This window comes from Aphis gossypii, chromosome X (assembly GCF_020184175.1).
Source record: "Aphis gossypii isolate Hap1 chromosome X, ASM2018417v2, whole genome shotgun sequence".
Classification (NCBI taxonomy): Eukaryota; Metazoa; Arthropoda; class Insecta; order Hemiptera; family Aphididae; genus Aphis; species Aphis gossypii.
The window spans coordinates 47,523,147-47,536,932 of record NC_065533.1 but is presented as its reverse complement, the minus strand read 5'-3'; the positions used below and the strand labels follow the sequence as shown (position 1 = coordinate 47,536,932).

General features: G+C 27.3%; 1 protein-coding gene across 2 annotated transcripts in view; it reads right to left on the bottom strand.

Moving 5' to 3' along the window:
* Positions 1-13,786, bottom strand: part of LOC114132148 (carbonic anhydrase-related protein 10) — a 181,411-nt gene that overhangs the window by 39,594 nt on the left and 128,031 nt on the right. For both annotated transcript variants that reach the window (XM_050205835.1, XM_050205836.1), the window contains exons 4-6: positions 8,553-8,689; positions 5,822-6,013; positions 1,925-2,020 (exon numbers count right to left, since the gene is read on the bottom strand). In XM_050205835.1, the coding sequence (XP_050061792.1) occupies positions 1,925-2,020; positions 5,822-6,013; positions 8,553-8,689 (425 nt within the window). The remainder of the gene's footprint in view (positions 1-1,924; positions 2,021-5,821; positions 6,014-8,552; positions 8,690-13,786) is intronic.

The window sequence follows — 13,786 nt, the reverse complement described above, 5'->3', positions numbered from 1 at the left end:
AGTAGGTACTACGGTGTGAAGTTACTTAAAAAGCCAGGCGCAAAGCATCGTATTTTGATTGACTCTTTTTAATAGTAACACTACAAAATATGCGTTCCTTTATACAGTACATTTTCATATTTTACTCCAATAATCACAATATTCTGTTGAAAAAATAAATGCATAATAATAATAATTAAAATTTACTATATTGCGGTATCACTTATCACGGAAATTTTCTGTTTTTAACACACAGAGTGGTCGCACACACAAAAATATTTTCGTTGCAAGTTTAAATAATAATATTATCAACCTAACGTGCTCAGATAATTTTATCTGTGGATTAAATTCTATCAGAAAATTAGAATCCTAAATTAATTTGTTTTCGGCATAATATATTTTATACTAATTACGATTAAACAGTTATATACTCGTACTTAAATGAAAATAAGGTTATAATAATATGTGTTTCAACAGGATTATTTTTATATCTAAATAAGGATAAAAAGAACCTACAAACAAATAATTTTCTAAGTTTTTTTAAAATATCAATCGCTTTTTTTTTTTTTTTTTGATTACATTTATGAAATAATTTTTCAATAAAATATTTCTCAAATTCGTAGGGGCATGCAAAAAAGGTTGAAAATGTTCATTTGGATTCGTATTTTTGTGGAAAAGTATTCTATTAAAAATATATGTTGGAACCGTATTGTTATAAAATCATATTATTTTAGAATTGTAATTCATTTAAAATGTTACTTTATTTCTGAAATATAATTTTCTAGAAAATATTCTATTTGAAACATAATTTGTTATTGGAACTGTATAATACCGCACAATATTTTTTCTGAATCATATTTGCTCAAAACTTTTTTTTCGTGGAAATTATTTCGTTGGAAATGTATATGTAATTGGGTTTTAGAATTTTATGAAAAATATGTTTCTAAGTTAATACTATATCAATAAAATATATTTCCAAATATCTTATAATACGATTCCAAAATTATATTTTCTAACAGTTTGATTTTCTAACGCATATTTTTTGGAGTAAATATTTTTTTTAAATAATACGTTTTCCAAATGTCTACATTCAAATAGTTAGAATCTAATCAATTATTTTTCAACAAAATAAAACCTTCGAATAGACTTTATTCTCGATTGCGTTTTAATGAATGTACGTTGTTCGAGCCTTGAAACGACAATATTGTGAAGTTCCGCTCTCCGGTCAAAATCGTATGATATAATACGATGATAATAATAACATAAGCATCTAAACGGACGGGTTGAATGGTTTTTCACCATTTATTGTTACGACATGACAAATTGCGAAACATTATTTCACCGTTGCGGACGCGCGTGATGAATATTATAATTTATAATATGATATAGTACATCCTGAGTTGGCTTTATTTTTCGTGACCGATTCTATTACATACTACACAAACGTGAGCAAATTAATGAAAACAATTAACTCAAGTTAAGTAGTTAAATTAAGTAGATATACGATCATTATTCTAACAAGATATTTTATCACGAAACATACTTAGAAATTAAGACAAACTAATTATTATCAGAGATAATATTATCAATATTAATAGGAATTAATTATTTTCGTTTAACACTGTGTAAATATAGTAGAATTAATTATTATATAAAAATCGTTAAGTCAAAATATTTTTATTTTATTTCGGTAGATTATTTTTAAATCTATTTGAAAAAAAAATGATAATAATCTGTCTATTGTAAAGATAAGAAGTTAAAAAATAATATTTTATTTCAACTTAATTTAAACTTTCTATTCATTTAATATTTTAATTACTATCTTTAACAGTACGAATTTCCTGCTGTAATATTATCGTAGACAGTTATTATGTCGTACGATGAAATTGATTTAAAAAATGTGATTAAAATAATAATAATAAATTATTATGTACTACCACTGTACCTGTAATAGTAATGATAGAACGACGATGCCATGTGATCTCTGCACCGCATCCGAGTAGTTGGCGAACAGCTGCGAGTTGAAACTGAATATCTGAAGCTGTGATCAAAATAAAATAAAATACTGATATAAAATTTCGATCACGATAATATAATATTATATTACAATGTTTAATATAATATGTTATATACGAAAGCAATGGCTATAATATGTCGTCTGACGGAATCGATTCCAACCGTTCTTCGAATCGTTAAACTTTATTATACCACGCCCAATTTAGTATCCTATCAAAAAGTATTAAATAAATCACGAAACTTTTCTTAGCGCCGAAAATTTTTACAAACGTTTTTCGCGTGCCGTGAAATTAAAAAAAAAAAGTTCAGGAACCACCCTGTTCTATAAGCTCTGTGCTCTGGGTTAAAGCAAAAGCACTGCACGATCGCGGCTTTGAGTTAAAACGTGTACGACCGCGTTAAGCACAAAACTACGTGTGTGCTGTGAAAGAGAGAGATTAGAAGTCACGAAGGTGTCACAGACCAGACGCATGAAGTATAATACAACATTATATCATTGTTATTTTTATTGCCACCACGTTTCACCGAAGGATATTTTCGTAAAAATTCGACCAATATTACATTTAGAACGATGTTTTTTTGATGGTATAATATCTAAAATAAATAATCTTAGCACAACTACTGTTGCTATTACATATTTGGTCTTTTTTTTTTAATTTAACAGTAAGATATTCCTAGCTTACGTTATCTATACCTAGATATATTAGAAATAATAATACACATTTTGGCTTGGTTAGTGTGATAGCTAATTAAGTACGATAATAAAATTAAGTACTATATTACTTGGTCATCGCAGTATTTAAAAATAGTATGAAATTACTTATAATATTCGTGGTGATAGTATAAAACTATGAGCATGAATGGTGTGTAAGAATATTATATTTTGTTTTCGATACAGTATTTGTCGGAAAAAAAACGAGTAATTATAAGGAACTATAGTGCATAACTGAACATATAGTAATATTTTATTGATTAATGTACTACATAATTTTGTCAATATTCTAAAATGACAAATGTAAGTTTAACGATCATTACTGGAACATCACGACTATAACGTAAATACAAGAATCATCATTACCTACTTTAAACAGAAAGGTAGAACCTTTACGTCATTATGAGGGTATTTTTCTAATACATAATTAGCATTTATTTTTGTGGGATGCATGTTCATAAATCTATAAGTTATAACCTAATATTTATTCGATTTTATTTTCATTCAATTTAGGTATTTTGTGTATATTTATCATATGTGTTTTCCTGCAATTGTTTTATAATATAATATTGTTCATTATCGTTGTAAATGTCCATAGAAAATCGTGTTTAAAAGATACATATTTAAAAGCATATAAATGTATACTATACACTTGTGCATTAATTTTATAGCTAAAGAAAAAAAATCTATTTTACAATATTCAAGTTTTAAATACTATTTTATTTGTCTAAACAAATGTTGTAATTTTTTATCTATTATCTAAATACATATATGAATTATTATTTTTTATCTAGATCACATTTATATAAATTATCTATTGCGTTGTTTAAATCATTGTTTGGTTATAATTGTTTAACACTGCAATAATGCAGTCTGCAGCAGGGTGTAGTAGATCAGGCGTGATCAACCCGCAGCCCGCGGAAATATTCCAATCGGCCCATGACCATTTTATAAAATAAGAAATTCTATTGGTATAAATAAAAATGAAAATTTATACAAATTATAATTACAAAATATCCGATGATTTTTAATTTTAACGGGGGGAAAACATAAAAATTAGATTTTAGTATATTAAATAAAAATAATTTAGTGTGCAATTTGGGCTTGTATTGGTTAACCAACATACCATTCAATATCACGGCATTCAGTATCAATTTTGCGATTTTAATTTTGAAACATTTTAATAATGATTAAAATGTAATTTATTTCATTTTGTGAACAAGAAATGCGAACACCGTAGTTTTGGATGACAAAAACAAACTAGCGACTAGCGTGGAAATATTCAATACTTAAAACACACACGATAAGAGTTATAAATTCAATTACTAGATATTATTAATATTATTAAATTATAAGTATGATATAAATATCTATTGTATATTTTATAAAAACGAACCGGTATTTACGGCTCACAGTATAAATATAAATTTCGAATGTGGTCTGTAAATTGATAAATGTTGGGACCACCTGTACTAGACAGTATATATTTAATGCTTCAAACACGTATAACACGTGTTATATCCCTTGCTAATCAATCAATAGAAAAGGTATCTAATTTATACGTAATTAAATATTTTAAACAAAAACCATGTATCGCGAGTTAAGCTAAACGGCGAACTGAAAAATGTGTTATTCGAGAACGTTACAATTTATTGGCTGCTTTGAGCAAAGAGCGTTATTATACCTAACACTTATAAATTCCATCTGGTTTTCCGCCGGCGCAGTGATCTGTTATCGTTAAATAATATAACCTACGATACTCATAATATCATAATAGTTTATATCGTTAAACCTATTTGAAATCCGAATACAATTTTATTAACGTGTATATAGGTTTAAACTGAGAGTGTGTAATAATAGTAGGCACTTGGTATAAACTATTTGTTCTTGAAATTCGTATTTTCATTTTCCCCCGTTCCGTTCCATTAAGTACGTAGTATTTGACCAGCGATATATTCGTATAGAAAATAGAAGTTTTACTACTCAAAATTCAAGGGATATCACTACTAACCTAACCTAATGTAGCTGTTCATTTACAGCACGTGCGAAACATATTTAGATAACTTAAACATATTTTTTTTTTTCAAATATTGAATTAATTTTAAAATTACACAGTTCAATGAAATAATTATTTTTTTTTTGGTTATTTATTTATTGGTATGTAGTTATATAAATGCATTTTTTTTTTACCGCTAAATAAAATAATTCAGAAACAATCCCATGTCCAAATAAAACAAACCGTTGCATTATTATCGTTCCTTTTAAAAACTAACTTTTTAATATTAAAATCTCTAGTGTAACTAATGCAAAAATAAATAATTGTAAGTATAACTATTTATTTATGATTCTGATAACTATTTGATAAATACTGAAAAATTCTACATTTCACTTTTTCGATGTACTGACTAGATCAAATTTTCAACTTGAAACTACATTAGATTCCAGAAATTTAAGCATATTTTCTCACATAAAAAGTGTACACAGATAGAAATATATATATTAGATAATAATAATAATAAAAAGTAAAAACAAATATGCATCATTGAAACACCAACAATAGACAATAGACGCATCGCTCCGCTGAGAATAATATATAAACCGTATTAACGTTTCGTACATGTAAATTAATACAGTAGAATCTCGATAATCTGACAGATATCAGACCATGCTACTTCCGGATTAATAAAAACGCATTTTTACTTATTTGAATTTTACATTTTTATTCATATTAAAAAATGAAATAACCGTTCTACCACTTTTGATTAATCTTTTGATGGGACAAGTTTAAAAAAAATTATCAATTTCTTTTTGTTTTTTTTTTTTTTTGTTTACGACAGTATAGTAATTTTATAGTTATTTGCCAGATAAATATAATATATTATGTTAATATTGGCGGAATTACTGGACGTACCGGATTATCGAACGGTCGGATTACCGAGATTTTACTGTATTATTGTTGAGTGAGAGGTAAATTAATGACTATGTGATGAATTATATGGAATGTTACATTGTAAATATATAATTTTGAACGAAGTATCGCACGTCAAACGCAGTGTGATCATAGCACTGATAAATGAGAAAACGCGCTCGTAAATTTAGTGTTGATTTGTATACCTCTGCCGGAAACGAATAACCATTGATCGAGTGTTCGGAGCCCACTTCGTCCTGCTGACCGTAGTGTATGTGTATCTCATACACTTGATATTTGTACGAAAGCGGTCCACCGGTGATATTTATGTGGTTCTTGGTGCCGTTCTCTAGATAGAACATAACGCTGTGACCGGTATTGCATATCATACCGTCCACCTGTAACGATACAAAAAATTACTAACAATATTGATATGGTAAATAACACACGGGTATATGTAGTTATATTATAACTTATCTACTTATATTTGTTAATATTTCTTTTCTTTTCTTTTCTCTCTATAAATTCGTAAACTACTTTCAATAAAAGTTGTATAAATAGGTTTTTCTAAACTTGGAGAGTGGTGCGTAACTTCGGGTTTCAACCCATATAGGGTTTCACAATAGGGTGGCTCATTTTGTCTCGGATCGGGAAATCCAAGATTTTTTCATTTATATTGTTGTCATTGATTAGGTATATATTATAATAAAATAGTTATTATGATAATGAATTGGATATAATTATCTTCATTGCGTATTACAGTTTTTTTGTCATTTAGGATAATTATATAGCTATTCTATATAAATGTAAAATCTAGTAACAGGTAGTATATTATATAATAGTGAAAGAGCTTATATACTAATCTACTAGATCGATGATTTTTACAAAAAAATAATTGAAAATATTTCCATTGAAGTAAAACGGGAACAATAGATAAATAGATTATAGTATATTGTTGGCTAATACAGATGTCTAAATTACGTATGTGCAACATCTGTTCCCAAAAATGAGGAACAAGGTGTTGTGATAGTAAAAATAAAGTGTTTCAAAATAAAATGCATCTGTAAAAAAGAAGGGCTTTTTGTGGTATTATAGATTTTTCTAGATCATAATACTATTTAATAATTATTTTTATTATTTATTCAACATTTTTAACTTTGCTTTTTTTGAGTTTTTTAACGAGCAATGCCTAATATTTGAAACACTTAAAATTTATAAATATTTAACACGTAAATAAATTAAAATAAATAAATTGGCTCTGTGAATCTTAACATTTAGTGATGAAGGTCGACTATGCACTATTTTTGGACCTTCATAGTAACATACTATACATTGTATTAGATTCGTAACAACATCACGTTTTGTATAAAATATAACTTTATGTTTTGTACTGAGTATTATCAGTGGCGTATAATTTAGTCGAAAGTTCAGTCGTTTAATGGCACAACACTATCCTTCTCACAATAACAACAAAATCAAATATGAATGTAATTATATCGTATATAGTTTAATGTTGTTGATCGAGTTTTATATTAAATGTATAGTATAAATGTGGATTTGATACGTATTTTTTCTCAAAAAAAATATCTGTCAAAATCCAAAAATCCCCGTAAATTGGGTACTGATTAATTCATACAATTAATTTACATACAAAAATATGACTTTATTTATTCTGCAGGTGATAAAAAATATAACTTATCGTTTAAAAATTCATTTGAGAACATATATGAATAAAAATTCATTAAAAGTTGTAATTATATTTATTTAGCGTTTATTTCTAAGCTATCGATTAGGTTAGGTTACAGTATTAAAAATTAAAAAAACAGTAGTTATAATTAGTTTTGAACCTCGTGCATTGGTTTCATTAACGTTAAGTAAATCTATATTTTGAATTCTTTATATTTTATCTTAAATTATTGATATATTATTACTTATAGTTTGTTTAAATGTTACCAACAACTATTTATTTTTTATTTTTTAAATAACAAAATACCAAATACTTAAAAGGATCGAATAATTCACGTAGATATATTTACAGTTTATGTAGGACCTTAATGTTAAAACATTTTGAAATGTAACATGTCGAATGAATTATGAGATAATAATGTTTTAAATGATAGATTGTCTCGTATAATGAACGGAAATAAAATATTTTTTTCGTATAGGTATTTAAAGTTTATTTAATATTTTTATAATTATGTCAACAAATTAATAACTATTTATAATTATATATATTTACAAACCTTGAAAACTTTTTCGTTTATACATGAAAGTTACGAAAGTGTCACTTAACCTAAATGGACTTTTTACAATGAGTAATAAACTGTAATAGCTGTAATAGTTACAAAAAATAAAAGAGAAAAAAATTAACGTAAAAAGCTTTGTTGAAATTTAAACACGAAATCGTATGACGGGTATATTGATGGTTTTCGAAAACGGGCAAATACGTTGTTTTAGAATATCGTGTTATAGAGAATATTATCGAACAGCGTAGTTAAATATAAAAAACTTACTATTCTGTAAAACTCAATAATCAGTGAATAATGCAATATCTATATACAAAAACATTTTTTTTTTTTTTAAGAAAGTAATAAGATTGTTGCTTAGTGTACGATAGATTTATTTAAATTTATCAAAAAATAATATCTATTTAGTTTTCACCACTTTTCTACAGATTAATGATATTTTTTAAGTTTTTATTTTATTTTTATGAAAATCAACCTATAACTATTTAATATTATCAATCAATAATATTTAACTCGAAGATTGTTCTATAAATGAACACGATAACACGATAAAAAACTATTTAAATATATTAAATTATTTTTTTTTGTACAAACGTGAAAAGATATTTTAATTTGTTTCTTATTGGTCATTGTGATGGTAATATGTTTTATTGTTAAACGTCTTACTAATTCATTATATACATCGACTCACCCGTTGCCTGTCCACGTGCAGTTCAGTCAAGTTGGGATCGTAGAGCAATTTTTCCGGGTCTAAGTTTACGGGTGACTGTCGTCGGCCTTTGTTGCAGAGGCTCCACTCGGGATTTATCAAGCCCCAGAACGCCGGTCCTGGAAAACACACATATCGTATTATAAATATATTTATTATATACACTTGAATAATATATGCGTATATGAACTGAAACTGATTATGCAATTTAGAGACCGAAGTGTGTATACATAAGTGTACGTTAATAGCGTAGGTATATAACTTCAACTATACAAAGTGGTTCTTCCCTGTCAACCCGCCCTGTAGATTCATTCGCTTGAACTCGTAAGACGTATGTCTTTGTATTTTTAAGCGGGATAATTAGTTTTAGTTTCAAAACGAATTCTCAGTACAATATAATATATTATACAATAGAACATACTCGAGGGCGATTTAGAATACAAGGGACATTGTTTATCTGCATCGTATTATTACAATTTTTTTTTAAAAGTCCCTATTTCCAAAAATCATACTTGAATTACACCACAAAGCCATATTTTAAACTATATTATATAACTTAGAACGTGCATACACAATACTGTTGAAATGATAAACCATTACTAGTGGTATTCAAACACTGTTAGCTTATTTGTGTGCACACTTCAATATTATATTTTATCATTTACAATATACAAAATTAGTGTTACCTACTTTCTATAATGTATGCATGGATGTATAGGCATACATTTATGACATCCACGGTGAATCAAAAATAAGACTTAAACTTACACGTCTAGTAACTTTTTCGCAAAGCTTTATAAATATTGTGTAATGTGTATTATTGTTTCTAGAGTAGTTCAATTGTAGATTAAATAAATTATACTACAGTTACGAGTATATTACAGTATTATCATAATCCAAAAAGTTGTTTTATTAGATCTTTATTAAATGCAATAATAGGTATTTTTAAGCTCACTAAAATTTTAACAAATATATTTATATCAAGTTAGATATACTGTGTATAATGTGCTTTTAGACCCTCTAGTAAAGTGTTCATAGAAATATTTCAAGTACCTACATCTAAATTATAAATGAATAATGATTTAACACTTCAACCGTATTCAATGTTAAATATAAATAGTTTATTAATTTAAATATAACATTTAGTCACTAAACAGTTGAATGTATCAGTGTTTTATTAAATAAAAATTGAAGTTTAATATTTTTAACTAAAAATACAATGATATTTCATTTTAAACGAAAAATAAATGCACCAGAGCGAAAAACAAGGGAACTCGTATTCTGTATTTATAGAAGGTTTCGGGTATATACTTCATCAGTAGATACGGTAGATCACTATAATAATAGACAAAGTAGAATATTCTGAACGAATGACATGGTTGTATAAACATGTATTTAAAAAAAATTGTGTACCTATATTATTATGGCCATCATTTATCTGGTTGAAATTAATTTTGCCAACAATACTGAATATAGCCTACTTCATTATATTAATATTATAATAATATCGTTATTTTATTTCTATGTCAGTATCATCGTACCATAGAAAAGATAACACATTTTTGTTGTATAAATTGGGGTTTTTACACATTTAAAATAAATTCCTTACGCGACTTTTACGGAAAACATTAAGACCTAATTGGGATGTATTAATAACCTTTTCAAGAACGTCCGGGAACCTAAATAAACTGAAAATATAATAGGAAATAGGAAGTAAACAGACCATAATGGTCTATGTTTAATACTATGGTAAGTTCAGTTGATTCTTGTTGACCAGTCATGTGGAAAGACTTAACTCAGACATTCGGAATCCTACATCACGATCCGAGATTTAATCAGGTACTTCCTAATAAGGGTCGTAGAATCTGAAAATCTGGTCCTAACACCTTTCCGTGGGACTCTGTGAATTTTTAGGAAACATGCAGGGTTAAAATCATTTTAAATATTTCAAAAATGTCGTTATATAGATTTGTATAAACGCAAAGTAACGATAATATGTACATATACATATAAAATGTCGAAAAAACAGAAGTTCGAATGTTTGTGATTAATATGAAATAACCAAAAGGAAAATAACTGCAGTGATATTCTATGTGTTTTGCAAACAAATAACTACATGGTGGACTCTCGTAATTCCATCACTCTCCTTCCCCAACTCCCACCCGATAATGACGGAATCTCGCAGGATGAAACTCTTCCTCGTTGCAATTTCCCGGTGCAGCTAGTATGTATACCTGCTACAACGGGAAAACGTCCAAAAATGTGACGTAATAATAATATTACAATGCGTACATACCGTTGTAATAATATAACAAACACGTAGTGCGTGCGGTCGGGGATTCGGAATCCGTCAGGTGTGTCGTGAATCGTTCGGGAAACTCTACGGTCGTCGGGCCGTAGCGTGAAAAATTAGTGTGATGGTTTTTTTTTTTAAAAAAAAAGGAATGAAAAAACAAACAAAAACGTCGACGATCCTCGGATTAAGCTCTATATCATATAAACGCTACACGTGTATAAATATATATATATTTAATTATATAATACCATTGCAGTGGGATTAACCAGCCCGCCAGCCGCAGACCATATATATGTATACGTAATACGTATAAACGCTTGACTCTGTGCGAGTCGGTGTGACACGAATTTTACTGCGTACGCGAATTAAATTATAGTCATTTCGACCGGCGTTTAATCGGTTCGAAAACGCCGACGGGTGTTTATATTATTATTATTTGTCTACTTCGTCTATTCGTGTGCTTGCCGTTACACCAACTAATCTTTAACGTAACACAACCAAACCGTCACTAATAAGTAATATTGTTTGATGTGTAAGTTATTTGTCGACTCTAATAAATATTAAGTAAAATGTTATTTGTTTGTTTTTTCCCCCGAATTAGGTTTCCAACACCGGTATTTATATTTCCCGGGTCGATTTGGATTTCGAACACGGGCATTAATTTTTAACGATAACGATTTCGGCGATTATCATTTTTCCACATAGGCGAGTAGTGCAAATTCAACATGTTTTCCCTAATTGTTACACCAGATTTTTTAATCGAGATATGAAAATAAATAGGATATTAAAATTTAAAATTGGATAGTATACTTATCAGAAAAAATAAAAGTCGTTTAACAGTCAACGTTAGTTAAACGTTTAGTTTAGGTACTCGAGTGATAGGATAAAGATGATTTTACTTTCAGCGTTTTAAACAATTTTTTATTTTCGAAACTAACAATAAAATACCATTTATAACTGATATACTAATTTTTATTGTTATTTGTTTGAATTAAGCTTTCAAATTTTAAAGAAAATATATAATGACGTTACCGCGTTCGTATAATATAGAACAATTAATATTTGGTATGGATAAAAAATAATCTAAACAAAATATTAAAACTATTATCATAAAAAATATATTTCTTGATAAAATATTTTTAAAAGATAATCTATTTGTATTTTTTCTAGTGTAAATATTGACTTTAAACACTGGTTATTTATGTTCCGATTTTGATTTTAGTTTATAAGCAATAAGCATATATTATTTATTTATTGGGTTTTAATGGTTATAGGTTTAAACCGTTTAAAACTAATTTTAAGCTTTAAATTACTTATAAAATATAATTAGTGACATTAAATCGAAAAAACACTTGATTCTAAAACAAATTTTGGAAAAATCAAATAACATTATTATTATAAAGTTGATTATAAATCGTGTTCTGTCTGTTTCGCGATTTTTATGAATTTTAGTTTAATTTAATTTTTTTTTTTACCACATGACGTATTATATTTACTTACATATTGTACTACATAAGTCTATCTGAAACTGCATACATATAATAACAATTACCGTATTTATACCAAAAGAGTGAGACGTTAGGGTCACTAAACTTAATATTATACGAGTATATATCTCTTTAATCGCTACTCCTTGAGAGATGTAGATGCTAAAAAAAAGAATAAGTCATAAAGGTACCGTTTTGTGACTGTGTATAAATTTCATGCAATTCACATTTTATATTATATTAAATTCATTAATGATATTTAACAAGCATATTATAAACCCTCGTTTATATTTCTAAGAGTGAACCTTTGAGGAAGAAAAAATATTTACGGTGCACGCAAAAGTATTCCAGTTAAGAGAAGCAAAGTAGAAATTATAAACCGCGTTACTTTGTTAACGAACTTTTATTCAAAATGACGTATTCTTTGTTTAAATCAATGAAATCAATATTTGTCTCGTAATAAAAGAAAAGAAAAAAACAGTTCAAACGCTCAAAAATGTCTTTTGCACCCAATACAAAGACGTCTTTACAACGCTCTGGGAATTATGATGGCTCGTGCTACGCCGCTCCACCAACCCTTGGAAAAAGATTTGTAATCAATAGATTAATTTGTCTACCATTAATATATAACCAAAGTTAAGCCACTGTGTCTATATATCTAATATACAGGTCATAAAATACTATGATAATACCGTATTTTGTTTAGTTATCATGGAATTCAGTAAAAGTTTATATATATTTCGATAAAAAAGCACTGTGAACGCTTTATTTTTTTCGTTAAATAATGCGAATTCCGATAGAAAATTCTTCTGGAGCGCATAGTTTACTCTATACTCAGACAACTTAAATAATCGCAAAACTCTCTACCAATAAATAATAATAAAAAATATGTTTAGATTATATATTTTCATAAAATAAAAACTATGGGTGGGTACTATATATAGAATTTGAACATATGAAAAAAAAAAATATATGAACGAACCATATACACAGCAACACAAAGTATTATGTATATTTATTTAGTTCTATTAAAATGGCTCACGTTAAAAAAAAAAAAACCTCAAAGAAATCGCTATGCTGAACAAAGATGAGTTTGAAATGTACCTCGTCATTGAACATTGAGTAGGTCAAGGTAATGAATAGGTATGCGAAATTAGAATTCAATATAAAATCAGCAAATAAAGAATACGATTCTGATTAATGGCAAGCAACGATGTGATTAGTATTTCTTATGTTATATTTATATTATTAAAACCAAATTGGTAATTTATTTTTCATTAATAGTATTGTATTATTTTCCATATTATTGATAGGCATTATATTATAATATTACTGAAATGGTATGATAGCCTAATTTTTGACGAAAACATGGAATAAATTTAGATAGGTATAATAATAATCATAAAATACAATAATAATATTATTTTAATTAT